General features: G+C 45.9%; 1 protein-coding gene and 1 pseudogene across 2 annotated transcripts in view; both read left to right on the top strand.

Annotated features, from left to right (window-relative positions):
* The window catches only part of CAPN8 (calpain 8), a 76,703-nt gene that overhangs the window by 8,608 nt on the left and 49,978 nt on the right, over positions 1-18,117 (top strand). For both annotated transcript variants that reach the window (XM_074385242.1, XM_003930316.4), the window contains exon 2: positions 1,824-1,893. In XM_074385242.1, coding sequence (XP_074241343.1) covers positions 1,824-1,893 — 70 coding nt within the window. The remainder of the gene's footprint in view (positions 1-1,823; positions 1,894-18,117) is intronic.
* Positions 5,751-12,340, top strand: LOC141581198 (small nuclear ribonucleoprotein E-like; annotated as a pseudogene).

The raw sequence follows: 18,117 nt of genomic DNA, 5'->3' as shown, positions 1-18,117 counted from the left end.
TTTACACCATTATTTATTGTCAGGTTTTTTTCCTCATGTTCATGTCTTAACTTTTTAATGAAAAACAGGTCAATAATTTTTTTTAATATTTGAAAAAAAAAATCAGCCCAGAGGAGCTGTTTCTGCCATGTTGGCAGGAGTCGGCACCTTACATAGGTTATGGGGCCTCCACTTGGGAGGCTCCACCTCACACAACAGAATCCCAGATTCCCCACTGGCAGCGCCATCCAGACCCCGTGCGTCTGCCCTCAGCCCACCCTCCCGCTTCCTGGTCCATTTTGATCTGGCATTTCTTCACCCCTATGAAGTAAGAACGAAATGATTCTCTCTCTTTGCGGCCAGTCTTTGATGCAGTGCAGCCCAGGATGCCTCTGATTAAATGTAGGCTGACTTCTGTTTTGTCCTTGAGGTCCCGCCCTTCTCCCCTAGCAGTTTGGCTGGTGAACAGGTAGACCCATCTCTTCTTTGGGAACCAATACATAGACTGCTCCTGCATCCTATCTTTCTGATGGACAGGCATCATCTCCCTCCCACTAAGTCTTGCAGCCATAGTACCCGTTGGGCCCTTCTCATTTTTCTCTCTGTGTTTTTTCTCCTTTCATGGATATAGCCTACATTCTATTATTATGCACTAGGCTTTTTTCTCTGACCTGTTCATAATGTCAATCTTGGTTTCCTATATAGACCAAACACACCTTGAGAGCAAGAACTAGATGGTTTATTTCTTTTCTTTCTTCATTTCACCATGTCTCCCTCTTTCCCCTGCCTGCCATGATTCAAAGGGTACTGGATACAGAACAGGCACTCAAAAAATCCTTGCAGGGTAAACAAAGGAAGGATGAAAAAAGCATGTGTCATTCCCCAACAGAGCACCAGGGCCATGAGATTGCTTGTAGGCAGATGCCAGTTGAGATAGGTGAGTGCAGGAAGTGCAGGTCAGGTGTGTGAATGTATCAGAGATGAGTTCTCATCTCAGGATACGTGGTACTTCTGACACCTCAGTATGTCTATCAGCACATGGGATCATGATCATTCCGTCAAGACTTTAACAAGTGCCCACTGGGCTCACAGCAGTTTGCTAAATATTCTTCTAATCTCTCTATGTAAATAGGGGTGTTGTCTGAATGGGTGAGATCATTTTTCATCACGTATTATCTCAGCCTTTGCCTTTATCCTACCTCTCTGCTCCTCACCCAAAACCTTTTCACACCCACACTCCTACACCACACAGAGTATTAAAACACTAGTCCTGGCCAGGTGCAGTGGCTCACACCTGTAATCCTAGCACTTTGGGAGGCCGAGGCGAGTGGATTACTTGACGTCAGGAGTTTGAGACCAGCCTGGCCAACATGGTGAAACCCTGTATCTACTAAAAATACAATAACAACAAAAAATTAGCTGGGTATGGTGGTGGACATCTGTATCCCAGCTACTTGGTGGGCTGAGGCAGGAGAATCACTTGAACCTGGGAAGCAGAGGTTAAAGTGAGCCAAGATCACACTACTGCACTCCAGCCTGGGCAACAGAGTAAGACTCTGTCTCAAAAAATAAATAAATACATAAATAAAAAATGAAAACACTATTCCTGGTAGGAGCTCTGGACTCCAGCTCCTGCTCTGTTCACCCCTGGCTGTGTGACTGTGGGCAGGGCTCCTCCCCTCTCTGGGCTTCAGAGTCCTCAGCAATAAAACAATGTGATGGACAGGAGACAATCTCCTGGTTTTCTTCCAGCTCTGAAATCTGGGACTCTGATGTTCCTTTCCCCAGGCTGCCACCATCACTGAGCACCTAGTGACTTGTGTTTTGTTCCAAATTACTTTCAGGAGTTGTGTCCCAGCCCTCAGTTTATCATTGGAGGAGCCACGCGCACAGACATTTGTCAGGGTGGTCTAGGTGAGTAACTGGGGAGAGTCTTATTTGTTTTGGGAGAGGGCGGGTATGTATGTGTCGTGAGTAAATATCAGATGAAGCTTCACTGACTCAATTAGGTACCTGATTCGTCCATCTAGGTTTGTGTTTTTGGGACTGCATTTTTCACTGTGGGTCCAAATGCTGGAACTACCTCTTGGCTGCCCCTAATAAGAAATTTTCCACCAGCTCATTTAACCACTTTAATGCCAGAGCAAGGAGCCAGGATTACAGGCATAGAGTAGCTATCTGTGCTATCCTGTGTTTTTGTTGTGGTTACCTTTAAGCAGGCATAATTTGCACTATGGCATGGCCCTGTCTAAATAATTACGGGCTGTCATAATAAGTGCTTTTATAATTAGTAAGAAAACAAGAATGATATTTTTCTAGCCACACATTCCTTTATAGGCCTGGGATCCTGGAATCAAGAACCTTCATTTCTGAATTTATCACATTCCTTTTAAATTAGGGGACGTTGCGTTTAAGGAATAATTTCATTTAGATTTGTAAGTTCTAGCCTCCATTGTCAGGAACCAAGGCTCTCCTTGGTAGCAGGTGAGCTTTGTTGATCTCATAAACCCTCCTGATATCAAGGCCTCGCAGATGGGAGTTTCTGCATTGAATTGTTCAACCCTTATATTTTATGGACAACATGGCTCTGAATTGAATTTGAGGGTCTTCCAAACCACCATCCAGTGACAGCTGCAAAATACAGAACTGGAAACGAAGGTGAAAAAGTAACAAATTCTGCTTGCTGAAAAGGAGCAAAGCAAACAGAAACCTCAGCATCACACGGATCCCATAACCCTTTATTTATTTGTTTATTTATTTTAGGAGGTTTTCTCTTTTTCTCATTCCTTCTTATTGCAACCAGGAAAGCCCTTTCTCTTCAGCCTGCTGGAAATTTTCACCATTTTGAAAATCACAGGGCATTTTATTCTAAATGCCTCCAATGTTCTCTCCTTTAATGAATATAGCAAATACACCTGAGAAAGAGACCACAGAGCATGACCATCAAGCAGTGGGAATGATTCGGGGTGCTACACATGAGCGCAGGCCCTGTTCCCTGAAAACCACAGCCTCCATTTCTGGAGCTTTTGTGGGAGGGCTCACAGAGGGGTGGCGTTCTGACCTTTTCTTGTTCTGGGTAAGTGTGGTGCCTTTTTACTTCCAGCTCCGTGTTTAACCTAATTAAGCGTGTGTCGCAGGGACACACAACTTCCAGTGAGCCTCAAACAGCTCCTTGTTAGAGACGTTTTAACTTTGGGAAAGGTATTTAATAAGTACCTTTTCCTTGAGGGGCTTGGGTGGATTTTTCTTTGAATAGTTTTAAGCAAGGAGAAGTGAGGGTTTCCAAAAAGCGGCCTGAGCGTTACCATGGTGAGTGCTTGCTGCCAATGGAGACGGAGGCTGGAAGCACAGGAAATGAACCCAACCAGCTCTCCGAATCCAGCTCACATCAGAACAAATGGGGCAGCCGGGGAGCCCAACCGCTGCGGAGGTGGTTTTTAATGAACAGAGCGGAAAGGGGCTGGGGAGTCCAACCTCCTGAAAGGAGCCAGGTGCAGATGAGCCTCTGTCAGTAGAAATGGAGACTCCCAGCGCCAAAGCTATAACCCAGAGTGTCAGGGCAGGGAGCTGGGGGCTGAGCTGCAACAGCCTCTGTGGCCTGTGGGATCTGAGTCAGGGCTGGTCCTGAACAGTGGGAAAGTTGTGAGAGATTAAGAGGAGAGGTTCCCCGCTCGACATACGGTGTGTATTCCCAAAGAACAAGGTGACAGCACACAGCACTTGCTGAATTAGGGCCTGATATGGATTAATGTTTGTTAAATGTTCTGTTGGCTTTTCAGAGTCCAACACAGCGCAGTGTGATCTGCTCTAAGGGTTTTAAGAAAAAATTTTATAATTTTTTTTTTTTTTTGAGACGGGGTCTGGCTCTGTCTCCCAGGCTGGAGTGCAATGGCCCAGTATCGGCTCACTGCAACCTCCTTTTCCTGGGCTCCAGCGATCCTCCCACCTCAGCCCCCTGAGCAGCTGGGACAACAGCCATGTACCCCCACTCACAGCTAATTTTTTTGTAGAGACAGGGTTTCACCACGTCGTCCAGGCTGGGATTTTTAAAAACATTTGATTTGTATAATGAAAATGTCTTTTTCATAGAGTTCCGTGTTACTTCATTATTATTTTGAATACACACAATGTAAAAATTAAAGCAACTGAAAAGCCCCCAGTGAAGTCTGTTTCCCACCTCTTTCTGACTCTGTGGCTCACTGCTTTGTAGCCACTCAGAAAATTCCTTTGGTCTTTCTGTATGCAAATTCAAGCAAATCTAAATACATATTCTGATTTTTATTCCTTTCTTATGTTGAAGGTGGCACACCATGAACACTGTTTGGCACCTTGCCGCTAATTGGTGTTATTTCACTTAATAAGGTATTTGGGAGATCTTTCCATGGCAGTCTATAAAGACCTCGTTCTCTGTGAACCACTCCAAGTATTGCACTCTCTCGTGTGTATGCACTGTGGTTGATTTATCCTCCCTCCTATGGATGGTCACTTGAGTTATTTTCTCTCTTCCACTCATGTAAACACCTCCCTTCCCCCCTGCTGTCCTTACTAAGCCAGATTTTCATCCTAAAAGTGTGAGTCTCTTGGCTATGATCAGAGCTTATGCCCACATAGAGCCCAGGAGCTGGCTTTCCTCGAAGGCATATTTTAGGAAAATAAAGATTGAGGAAGCTGAATGCCAGGGATCAAATTGTTTCAAGTAATTTTTTCTGTAGAATATGACTTTTCTTTGGGTAGTTCAGTCCCTGCAGGAGGATAGTATGGTTTTGCCTCCACATAAGTAATAAACGAGTACATCCTTTGTTGAAACAGCCCTCAAATGAAAGCCCTCCCAGGACGCACAGGCCTCCTGGCACACTGAGAAGGAGAGTCCTTCTCCAAAGTTGCTGTTCCTGGCAATCCCAGCCTTTCCTTGCTCCGTCTTCTGAATGGCGCCCATTCTAACCAGGTCTAGCAAGGGCCATCCATACTCAGCGTCCTATTAGAGTGGAAGGAAGTATCAGGGCCACCCCATGTGGTGACAATATAAGCTATAAGTGTGGCGGTCCCCTGTGGGTCATGTCTGTGGGTGCTTTTTCCAGTGGACACTCAAGGGTGCACATCACTCAAGAAATGGCAGTGACCCAGCCAGTCCCTCTACTGCTTGTTCCCGCACAGCCTCTCTCCCTTGCGTTTTGGCCTATGCACATCTCAGAGCATCTCGAGGCCTCTGTGGCCACTGAAATAGACTTTGTTCTGTGAATAGAGTACCCAGTTCTGGTTTTGTGCACCACCCCCTGCCATAGTAAGTCACACCCATATGTCAACCAGAACTCCTTTGGTCACTGGCTTTCAAAGTCCAACCCAACTATTAATAGCTTAAGAGAAAAGGAGAATTTATTGGCTCATCCAACTAGATTATGGAAGTGGAAGGGCATTGTCGGCCTTGAAGCCTGGTTCCAGGGATCTAAATGTTCCTGGCACAGTCTCTGCCCATCTTTCATCTCTGTTGGTATCTACAGGTTGGCTTCATTCTCTTCCATGACAGACAGGATCCATCTGGCAGGAAACAGGACCGCTAATGATTCCAAGCTTTATCTCAGTATAATCGTAAACCAGCTTTGGTTTTACAGATCTCAGAAAAGGACTGTGATGTTATGGTTTGGGTGTTCTCCCACTCCTTGAGCCAGTTACTGCAGTCAGAGCAGTGAGGTGCCCCCTGGGCCAGGGACTCACTCTTGCTGTTGGGAGCCTCTCGTGACTGGGAATCTCCCCTAAAACCACAGAGAGAACTATCCAAAAGAAGGGGGCGTGGCTCTGGGCAGACAGAATAAGGCAGGTACACCTCAACATGTAAATGAAGGGGGAATCTCAGGTTTGGCCCAGGCTGCACTCTCCCTCTGCAAGGCCACCTCTGCCCTCTGAGCCCCATGGCCCTGGCATCTTTCCCCCTCTCCTAAATCTATTACCCTGCAATGCTCCTGGAAATGTCTTTGCCAAGGGCCCCTCCTCTTTCTCACTTGATCTACCACTAGCAGTGCCTGATTCAGCATCGAAGGTAGACCCTGGGTCTTCATGGTACACCTCTGGCCTCTCCACCTCAGCTCTCACAGCTGTAAAGTGGGGATATAATCAAAGCCAGCAGGTCAGGTGGTTGTGATGGGTAGAGAGTTGACACCTGGTTCCTTGTCTCCTTGGAAGTGGGGGCTACCATGGGTGGAGGTGGATGTTAATAACCCTGGGAGTCCTGACTGTGCACTCCGTGAGACTGTTACCATCGATATATCCAAAATACCTGGTAGCTGGCAGTGCTGGACAAGTGTTTGTTACACTTTTGATCTGTTGGTGTAAACCCTGTGCCTGTCATCATTATTAAATCATTTGAAAACACAGCCTAAATCCAAGGCTTTTTGTATTTTTTTTTTTCCTTTGCCAGCATCACTCTTGGCAATCAGGCTGGATCAGGCATTTAGAATAAAAATTCCATCCTGAGGTTGCCTATATGTCTCTATTTTCAAAGGAATTCGGAGTTTCATGCAAACCAACGTGTCTGCGTGTCTGTCCTCAGCTTGCTGACACTGCCGGGTGGGTACATTAAGGTGGTTGGAGGTGCTGGCTGATCCTTGACAGTGGAAGGAACAGGTCATGAAGGAGGCCGTCCCCAGTCCCTGATGGTGGCTGTGGCTAAAGGAACACAGAGTGCTCACTGCTTCCTGGGGATCCCAGCAGGGCTCTCAGAGTAAGTCTGTCTTGCACTGGCTCAGTAGTAACTGCTAACTCTACCTGTCATGCAAGCTCCATCCAGTTCTTACCGGAGTGCATCCACAGGCAGGGAAACACTAAGGCATGGTACCATTTGTGTATATGGTTGTGAAAATGCAAAAGGGCTTGAATCATCTTTATGTTAAATGGGCCCAGAGGCCCCATGAGTGATATTACTCTCTAAAAGTAGAAGACAACCTTGGTCTCTGAAAAATGAAATTTGATGCTTGCTGCCTTTAGGAACTGGGAGCAAGAAACTTTCTTCTTTCCTAAACTTTGAATCTAGTGGGTAGTTTATTTTCCATTTGGAGCAGAATTCATGAGTGAGATGAGCTTTGCCTTAAGGGTTTGATAAGTGCTGGGGTTTTCTTCTCTGTCTCCTGCCTTCCCCATCATTTTTCGCTCTGTCTTACACTCTGTGTGTTTGTGCCCGTGTGTGCTTCTCTCTCCTAACCGTCTTTTCTCTATTGACCTGAGTTTTCTCTTTGCCTCTATGAAGTGGATGTCTTTTTCATTTTTGTTGTGTTTGTTGAGTAGAGTTTTATATTCTGTGTTTCTGTTTTGAAAAAAGAATGACTGGACCTTTTCATACATCTCTAAAGGCAAACCAGGTACCAACAGCAACAACCTAAATCCAGTCACCTTCTCTTCTGCATCCCACACGTCAATTTTCCTCTATGAGTCCACGCTCCCCCATGGAGTGAGGCCTGGACTCCCGGAACAGGGGCCTGGCGTGCACACCGCTAGTCAGTAATTGGGAGTAGTGTCAGCATCTTTAAGAGCAGTTTTCCCAGACATCTTTTGGTCTGTAGCATCCTTCGAGGACTGGGGCAAAGTAAATCAATTCACTAGGACTGAGCAGATACTTTTAATGAGCAATCAGGGAAGCCTCAGAGAACTTAAAGGGCCAAATCTACTCATTGATTCTGGAGAGCACAGAGTCAGGCTTCCAGGAGGTTGGAAAAACTGAAGATGACACTCCATGGAGCCCAGGGGGCTTCCCTGTGATTCGGGGGAAGTTCGCTTTGCTATCCGTGGTGGTTCCCCTTTGCGGCACCATCTCTTCCCTCAATCTTAGGTCCTGGTGCTCACCACCCTCTTGTTTAGTTTCCCTAACACCACTCTCCTTTCTACTCTGAACACAGGGTCCAGGATGACCACTTCCACTTTAATGAGAGTTTGAGGCCGTGGATTACAGGAGGATTTGCATATTGTGCATTATTTCAGGAGCATGAAAAAATTCTGCGTTGCGTGGAGAGTTCCACGAACCCTCACTAACTTCTCTCCTTTTGGTAGGACTGTAGGAGATGCAGTACAGTCATGGAAACCGTGGATGATTTTCATATCACATAACAGTTGCCACAAATATCCAAAACCCCACATATGCTCACTGAGATTTCATAATTATATTGTCTCTCAGGCCTTCTCCCAATCTTTTGTTCAAGACATTAATAGAAAAGCACACCATTATTATAATTTTTAAAAATATATTTTGATAACTTTGGTATAATTGTTTTTTTATGGTCCAATTTATCATCTGAAGCAGTTGCCAAAGGGGTCCTTGCTGTAAACCAAAAAGTGACTGTAGCAGGTCTCAATAAATTTGAGGTTTTATTTTGCCAAGATTGAGGACACACCTGGGAAAAAGAAATGCAAATCACAGTAGAATCCATGACCTGTTCTTTTTCCAAAGAGAGTTTTGGGAACTTCAGTATTTACAGAGGAAAGAGCAAGCAGGAGGGGAAGAAGAAAAAGAAGAGAGGGTAGGCAATGAGGCAAGTGATACTTTCTTGTGAGGCTCTGATTAGTGCCCAGTAAATCTACATTTTATATGTGAAAAGAAGTGGGTAGAGGAAAAGTCATTTATGCATTTATCTTGTACTTAGTAAATCTGCATCTTACATAGGATAAAGTAAGCTTGTAAAATGACAACTATCTGTTTGGGAACAAAAGAAAGGTAATTTCGGGCAACTCAGTTCCCAAGCTCAACTTTTCCTTTAGCATAATGAGTTTGGGGTCCCAAGAATTTACTTTTCTTTTGCAATGCACAGGAAAGGTTAAGAATCCCACCTTTCAGGAATGCTAGGCTCCTTCTGCCAGGGGAGACTTCTTTTTGCCAGAAGAGGATTTTGTCGGTGCTCTCCGGTTTCACCTACTCATAGGTGACCTTACTATTCCTCACTTTGTAAGAAAAGTGCAAAATTGCCAGTGAGCCTGAGTCCCCTGGAAGACATCCCCTTAACCTTATGAGAGGCAGCAGGTGGTCCCAGGCCAGGGGGTGCTCTCTGAACTCCAGCTTGGCTGAGCTGCCTGAGGTTTGTATCTGAAAACCAAGCACTAGAGTGTTGCTGATTCCTACTCAGAGGGTTGCTTGTTAAAATGAATCTGTTCTGCATTTTGGGGGACAGTTATTTTAACACATTCCACAGACCCCAGTATTAGGACTTGAATTCACGCTTACCAGCACCGCTCTGCCTGTGGCTTTAGTTTTATAGATGTCATCCCAGGGCCTAAGGACAATTTCTCTATCACAGGCTGGCTGTGAGTCTTGGGCTTCTTCAACTCTCTCTGACTCATTAGGGGTACCCTGCTGCCCCACCTTAGCCATTAGGTCCAGCACATTGGCTGGTTCTTTTTTTCTTTTTCTTTTTTTAGATGGAGTTTCATTCTTGTTGCCCAGGCTGGAGTATAACGGTGCAATTTTGGCTTGCTGCAAACTCCGCCTCCAGGGTTCAAGCAATTCTCCTGCCTCAGCCTCCTGAGTAGCTGGGATTACAGGCATGTGTCACTACACCCTGCTAATTTTGTAATTTTAGTTGTAATTTTAGGAAAGACAGGATTTCTCCATGTTGGTCAGGCTGGTCTTGAACTTCCAACCTCTGATGTTCCACCCGCCTTGGTCTCCCAAAGTTCTGGGATTACAGGAGTGAGCCACTGCGCCCAGCCATGGCTGGTACTTTAAGGGCATAAATAAAAGAGATCTTGGGGCCACCTGAAGACAATGCAATTGATCAAGCATCAGTAATGCCATGCCTCAGTTCCCAAGGCTCAAGAGAGCCTATACATGCTCTTCTGGGGATGTGGTTGAGGAGGAAAAGGTGGGGGCAGGCTGGCACAGAAGCAGGAAAGGTTAGGTTACAGGCTATGTTAAGGCCTTTGCCACATTCAGGGCATTTATTGAAAGCCCTGGCAGCAGCAACTGGGACAGTGGCTGGGAGACATACACCCTCAGTTCTTCAGTAGGCTGGCTCCCGCCATCCAAGGAACAGAGCAGGATGCTCCCAGAAAAGGCTGGTCCTTCCGGAAGCAAATCCACACCACCTGGTCACGGGAGAAAGGATAGGTGACTCCCTTCTAAGAGGCCATGAAGCTGAGGAATGGAAACAAGTCCCATCTAACAAGTCCTTTGCAGACACCATTTCTTTCCCGTGCTTTCTCTTGGCCCTGTGGTTGCTGTGTCACCTCCCTCTTGTTGTCTCAGCTGTTCTCGCTGACTTCAGCCTGGGCAATCTCTCACCAGCTGGCAGAAGGGGACTGGGTCTTCCCTGTACGGAGGTGCAGTCTGTTTTCCCCACAGTGCTCCCTGTAACTCCGGGCGGGCCGATCACCTGAGGTCAAGGAGCCCCAAACCTGCTCCTTGAAAGTGGAGCACTTTGGTTTACCCTCTCCCTTCTGCTCTAAGGGGCCTCTTTGTGCCTCCCTCAGGGGTCCCACAGGGTAGCTGAGCAGCCCTGGGATGTGTTCCCAGGCTTCATGACCCAGTACCTGCATCCTTGCTCAACCTTGGTCCCTGACCAAGTACCATGACCCAGTACTTCGGCCTGCACCCTTCCTCAGCCTTGGTCCCTGATGCTGTACTACCTGGGACCCCCAGCCTGGCACTCTGTAGTAGGGAGAGGTCTGGGGATCCCTCCCCAGTCACGTCTGGAGTCCCCTCTGTACACGTGTTCAGGTCTCAAAAACTGTGTTTCTCCATGGTTTACCAGGGCAGTGCCTGGAGTGGTCCCCCCGCCGTCTTCAGACTCGGCTTAGGCTCGTATTTCCTCAAATCCGATTTGCTCAGACTTGTTTTGCTTGTCTGCTTGGGAGCAGTATCTCCTTTCCCATCTGGATCCTGGGTATCTGGAATTGGAGAGCGTGGTGGTTAATACTAAGTGTCAACTTGATTGGATTGAAGGATCAAAGTATTGATCCTGGGTGTGTCTGTGAGGGCATTGCCAAAGATTAACATTTGAGTCAGTGGGCTCGGGGAGGCAGACCTACCCTCAATCTGGGTGGGCACCATCTAATCAGCTGCCAGTGCAGCTAGAATAAAATCAGGCCGAGGAACGTGGAAGGACTAGACTGGATGAGTCTTCTGGCCTTTATCTTTCTCCCTTGCTGGATGCTTCCTGCCCTAGAACATCAGACTCCAAGTTCTTCAGCTTTTGGACTCTTGGACTTGGACCAGTGGTTTGCCAGGGGCTCTCAGGCCTTTGGCCACAGGCTGCACTGTCGGCTTCCCCGCTTTTGAGGTTTTGGGTCTCTAACTGTCTTCCTTGCTCCTCAGCTTGCAGACGGCCTATTGCGGGACTTCACCTTGTGACTGTGAGTCGATACTCCTTAAAAATTCTCTTTCATATATACATTCTATCCAATTAGTCCTGTCCCTCTAGAGAACTATGATTAATACAGAGGGATCTAGGGAAGGATTAATGCAGAGGGCCACAACTCCGATGCCTACAGAGGCCACATAAACGAGGAGAGTAGGCCAGGAGAAGGTAACGAGAGAGTAGCGGGGACTGTGGCAAACCAGAGAGCATGCCCTGTGCGAGGGGGAAGCCATCGCCTAGCTTGAGCTGGATGTTACGGTGCAGGAGCCGGGAGACCGTCCCAGACTGCCCTGCGTTTCCCAGCACTCCCCTAGAAACTCTCACCCGCCTTACCCTGTTCTAGTTTCTTCACAGGATTGACCACCACCTGTCACATGCATTTATTTAGTGTTTGTCTTTCCCACTAGCATGTATGCGCCACAACATCAAGGATTTTATTTTTCCCCCCTGTTGTATCCTTAGGGCCTGGAATACTTGGCACAGAGTGAATGCTCAGTAAATATTTGTAGAATAAGTAGAGAGAGAAATTTTGGCCAGATTTTGCAGTTTTTATAAGAAATCAGAAATCTAGAAAATTCCACCATGGCGTACTGTGACCAGGGCCAGAAAGTGCACAAGGTTATGACGCAGCCCATCAACCTCATCTTCAGATACTTACAAAATAGACCCCGGATTCAGATATGGCTCTATGAGCAAGTGAATATGCAGAGAAAGGCTGTATCCCTGGTTTTGATGAGTATGTGACTCTTGTATTAGTCGATGCAGAACAGATTCATTCTACAACGAAGTCAAGAAAACAACTACATTGGATCATGCTAAAACGAGATGATACTACTCAGTTACACAGTGTCTCCAACCAGAGATGATCAGTGAAGTGAGGAATTGTTCAAAAGGATGCAGTTTGTTTTTAGATGTCCTCCGTCCAATACGAACATTTATTCATATTGTATTGATTCCCATTATGTTATTACAAGATGACAATAAATGCTGTGGGAGTGTGTGTATTAAAACAATTTTTTTAAAAAGGAAATGAGAAGTCCAGATTTTCTAGAGATCTAGAAATCACTACGCTGGCCAGTACTGTATGTGCTGGACAGACTAGATCTGGAAGCATGTTAAGATGTGCTTATTGCCTTCCATCTACCTGAAGCCCCCACTGGGCCTGAATCATGACACTGACCCTGGGGACTTTCTGCATTCCAGCTGGCTTTCACCCTGTGATCTGCGTTGAGCTACTGCTAGCTGTCCTCAGCTTGGTGTTTGGAGAAACTCTGTGCTTCTAGATGTGCTCCAGGCTTCTGATTGAAAGGCTTTCTCTGTAGTTGTCCTGCCCACCAGCCTGGCCAGGGGCCCCTTTACCACTCCCTTTAAGAGTTTCGCTTCCTTTCTTTTTTTTGCATCTTTTTGCTCTTGGACGTTGTACTTAGGATATTTTCCCAGCCTCGAAAACATCTTGTTTTCTGCTCACAACATCCCACTGGGTTCCTTGGCATTTTAACATTTGAGTTCAGTTCACCTCATCTCAGTATATTTGAGCCTGGAATATACTGCACATCCTCATTTTGCTAGGAGATGCCATTATCCTCAATGCACTTTAAAGATCTCTGTACATTTGGAAACCTCAGGATACCTAGCCCGGGGTTGGAAGTGTCATGCCATTTAGGATCATATTTGGAGGGGACACTTGACAATGTGTCAGGGCTGTCCCTAGCAGTAACGGCGATGTGCCATTTTTGTTCCTCATCCCATGTATTTCAGCCATGGCTGGAGCTAACTGTTGCACCTCAGTGCTCATCTTTTCATTTCTTTCCCTGTTACACCTGGCTTCTAGCATTTTTGTCTTATTTTTGAAACCAAAGAGCATTATAATTAAACTCAGTAAGCAAGCCACTTTCCCTTGAAACACGCTCTGAGATGTATTTACATAAGCCTCAAATGTATTTACTCAGTGGGTTCCTTTCCCCCTCTGGTGAATCAATTCCATTTTTATAATTTACTAAGAAAAAATTTTCCCTCTAAGTAGCATTCGACGTCTGATTTAAAGCTGGAGGTGGGGCAGAGGTCTTGAAGCAGTTTCATGCCATTGAGTCTTATTCCGTCCACAATCACAGACATGAGACGGATAAGAATGGGCCTGGTGGGCTTCACAGGCAACTAGGAGGAACTCCGAAATTATCTGATAAGTTTCTTCAGCTGTGAAGAGTTTGCTTGCTTTTTTTTTCTTTTCTTCTCCACTAAAAACTTAGAAGGCAAGGCAAAAATGGCTTCTGATTCAAAGATGACTCGCTAGCCTTTCCTGTTCTCCCCTCTGTTATGAAGTACATTAATTCTCTGGGGTGCTCTGTAGCTCCTGAAAGCCAAAGACCCCCTTGGCCCAGAATTGTCCTCGGCCAATGTAGTGATGTGTTATAGCTGCCCCTCCCTGCGGAGCTGCCCGCATGCTGCTATCAGGTCTGAGAGGCCCCTTCTGGGTCGCCATGGTAACCAGGAGCAGAGGTGCCAGGAAACCTATAGGGGGCAGTGGAAGTGGATTATTTAGTGTGCTTTATTATATGTAGCATGACTCCAAAGAGTTATCGTGAGGCTATACAAATTATAGTTGCCATAAATGAGTCACGTTACCATTGTTCAGAAAAATACCACACCAGGGGCTAATCTTTGAAACTCTTAGTGATTTTCCCCCTTGGGTGACGTGAATACCCCACCACCTGCTGAGAACACAGCACCTAGACCCTTGCCCTTTTGAGTTTTCTGGGTATCTGTCATGCCCAGGACTGATGTTCTCTCTGGTCTTGTTTCTAGAACACTGGTGGCTTTTGCTATCATCCACCCTAAAAGGAGGATGATGTTCTGGTAAGGTGTGCCAGGTTCTTAATTTACAAGCACCGTAGGAGGTGGGCTCACGGCGTTGAATGGTGGTGGACTGAAGCCCCGTTGGTTGTGGATGCTTACAGGAGTGAGGGAACATGTGGCTTATCTGACACACTCGTTTGTCAGAATCAGGAAGAACTTTCACAGCCCATTTACTCATTTAAATATGTATCAAGTGTCTTCTTCATGCCAGGAAACAGGAGAGAACAAATAGACATTCTCTCCTCTCCTGGGAAAGAGGGTGGGCAAGAGGGTTCCAGGCTGCAGGAATGAGATGAATAAAGGTCCTTCGGCTAGGAAGTGCATAGCACTGGGGAGAACTTTCAAAGAAGTGGTAGGATTGGGGCAAACATGGAGCAGGGAGTGCAAAGGCTGAGAGTGGAGAGGGAGGCAGTGGCCAGACCACACAGGGTTCTGGTGCTGGGTGAAGAATTCTGGACTTTATTCCTGAGGGCAGTGGGGAATCATGGAAGATTTTAAAGCAGGGCTGTTTATAGCCAGATTTGCTGCAGTGTGGAGAGTGCAGACACCAGGAAGAGACAATTGAAAGATAGGAAACCCTTGTTATTTGCAGAAAACTGGTATTGGAAAGGGACCACTGAAAGTAAAATGGAGGCCCACATTTCTTACTAAACATTTTTTTTAAAAGGCTTGATTAGTATCTTACTTTGAAAAATAATACAAAAAATAATTAAAAATTTTTCATATTACCTTGTATTTCATAATACTCACGTAATAATTGCAGCTTTGTGCTAGCTGTTAGAGCAAGGTACGAATCAGTTGCTTTTGAAGGGGAGAACTCATGCTGAAAAGATGACGGGACAGCAGGATGCAACGCTTCGCTTCTTGCTTGACTTCTGAGGAAGAATCATGAAAACGCTCAAAGATTTCATCAGTTTCTCCAAGGCCCTCATTGATACTTTGACATTCAAACCATTTTCTTTTCAAGGACCAGTCCTGCCTTGAACCTCAGCGGCTTTCCTTCCTCAGCTGCAACCGCTTTAACTCTGCCAACTTCTTCCTGGCCCGTGGTGCTGAAGCAGATCTTCAGTATCACTTTCATCGACTTCATGAAATCCAGCAAATTGAGCAAAATGTGCAGTATCACTTTGCAACCACCTCGCATTGTGTCTGCATGTGAGATTGGCATGGTTGGTAGTTCTAGTGTTCCTAGTCACGTTAGGTGAGGAGGGATGGCTGGGTGAAAACTCATGATTATTTTCACATCATGACAATTTTGCTTCTTCCTGCAATCTCCTAAATACTGCTCCTAAATAATGAATATATGGAGAAAGGGGGTCCCTTATAGTCTTACTGGGAGAGGAGGCGATGGCAGTAATGTTAGAGAGGAGAATGAGATTTGAAAACTATTTAGGAATAAAATCAAAAGCACTTGGGAAGCAACTGGATATGAATGGAGTAAGGAAAAGGAATCAGTATGGCTCCTGGGCTTCAGCAACTGGCAAACTAGTGGTGACGACGTCTGAGATGGGAAACCTGGGCAGGAAGGCAGGTGGTGGCAGTGAGACAGCAGTCCTGCGTCCTATACCAAACATAGGGGTGGATAGGGAAGGGCACCTGCAACTTCCTGGCATCATTTCAGTTTTTGTTTTCCTATGGGCAGTAGACACTCAATAAACGTTCGCTGATTCACTTGTTTGGGTTCCCTGGTGTTTGGGTTAATTGTATGTTGGGTGATACAGCGAGTATTAATAATTTTTATTGAGGGCTTCCCATGTGGCAGGCATTATGCTTGGCACCTTGCATATCTTATCTCATTTTCGTCTTCATAACAACTCTAAGAAGTCAGGCTATTTCATGTTATTGCGATGTAAGGAGATGCTATTTTATGAGGTAGGTCAGAGGGCGAACCAAATGCTAGCAAGGGGTGGGGAGAGGGGGTGGTTGGATGTGACTGGACAGTGGGGAAGAAAAGAGGCTGATGAGAAGCTGTGTGTAGGTTGACAGGAGGAGGGACTGTTTTTGAAGTTTCCTGCTTCCCTTGTGTAGAGGTCTAGGGCATTTATTTCAAGTGATGTGAATGTATTTACTTCAGCTTCCACGTGGCCCTGGAAGAGTTGAGAAGGCAGAAAACTCATCACCTTGCTAGAACTAATCCTACCTCTGACACTGTCTGGCTTGAGCGTCACTTGAGCTCAGGGCCTCAGCTTTAGTTGTCAGGCAAATGGGGATTAAATAGCCACTTTGTCTGTGCAAAGCACAGGCAGATTCAAATGCAGGAAGTGTTAAAGGAAGAGCTTCAGACAAAATAAATGTGACAGAGTTTATTTGAGCAAAGAAGGATTCATGATTTGGGCAGCCCTCAAAACGAGCAGAGGCTCAGAGACATCCGCTGCAGCAGCATGGGCTTTTAGAGGCTGAATATGGAAGTAAGACACATACAACGAATTTGATTAATTACAGTGGAAAGACTGGTTTTAGAGGTTAATTGGTCGTTTCGGATTGATAGTCTGTGGTTTCATTTTACTGTTTACCTAAGCTTTGGCTTGCTTAGGTAAAAACTTAAAGTGCCGTAGTTGCCCCAGCGTAATGGCTTCCAAATTAAAATGATTTTCACAGAAGGCATTCTCCTTGTGCAATACGCTGATGAAGGTGTGGCTTATGTGATTTAAACTTGTGGAGGGTGAAAGGCTGAGCCTATAGTACATGTTTTTCTCATCACCATTATCTAGGAACTTACCCTGTCCAAAAGCCATCTGATTAATCTACTTTATTTATTATTTAATTTTTTGAGACAGAATCTTGCTCTGTGACCCAGGCTGGAGTGTAGGAACACGATCTCAGTTCACTGCAATCTTGACCTCTCGTGTTCTAGCAATTCTCCTGCCTCACCCTCCTGAGTAGCCGGGATTACAGGCGAGGGCCACCACACCCAACTAATTTTTGTATTTTTAGTAGAGACGGGGTTTCACCATGTTGGCCAGGCTGGTCTCAAACCCCTGACCTCAGGTGATCCGCTGGTCTTGGCCTCCCAAAGTGCTGGGATTACAGGCGTGAGCCACTATGCCTGGCCAGATTAACCTACGTTAATTCTACATTAGCAATAGGACTTATTGTGGGCAACTTCCAGATGTGCAAGGTCCATCAGGCTGAAGTACGTTTGCAGGTTCAAAGAAGGTGCAGAGCATGGGTGCTTTAAGCCTGACTCAGAGCTGGTGAGTGGTAACAGGGTGAATGGATTAGGACAGAGCAGGGCCCCAGTGTAGGGACTCATGGTTTTAGTTGTGCTTGTGAGCTGCTCCCTGAGATTATTTCCTTTGATTCTATGTTGTTTGTTTGAGGGAAAGTAGGGACCACAGAGGCTGGGGTGGCAGCAGAACCCCCTGCCTATGATTCCTGGAGGCACGGAAGGTCTCGATTTGTCCTGGATATGGAAAGGCCAGGGAATTGTTCCTTATCAGCAGGGAAGCAGTTGCTCATTGGGCGAGATTGTACTCAGTCAGGGAGAGAGAAGCTGGCTTACCCATGGGGGAACATTAATCAAGATACTCCAGAGACACTCTAAAAATATCGTACCTGCTGTTACATATACACTCATGTGCATCTTTGATACCTTTTATGTCCTGATGTCCTCTGTAGCCAAGTGGAGACCACACACACCCCCCATACAGTCTTCCCTAGGTATCTGTGGGGGACTGGTTCCAGGATGCCCGTGAATACCCAAATTCATAGATGCTCACGTCCCTGATAGAAATGATGTAGTGTTTGCATATAACCCATGCATGTCCTCCCATATACTTTAAATCACCTCTGGATTCCTTATAATACTTAATGCAGTGTAAATGTTATGTAAACAGTTGTTATACTGTATCACCTAGGGAATCATGGCAAGAAGAAAGTCTGTACACGTTCAGTACAGACAAAACTATCCACTTTTTGTCAAACATTTTTAACCTGTAGTTGGTTGAACCCATGG

The sequence above is a fragment of the Saimiri boliviensis genome, chromosome 14 (assembly GCF_048565385.1).
Source record: "Saimiri boliviensis isolate mSaiBol1 chromosome 14, mSaiBol1.pri, whole genome shotgun sequence".
Lineage (NCBI taxonomy): Eukaryota > Metazoa > Chordata > Mammalia > Primates > Cebidae > Saimiri > Saimiri boliviensis.
This window is presented reverse-complemented; position numbering and strand designations above follow the sequence as displayed.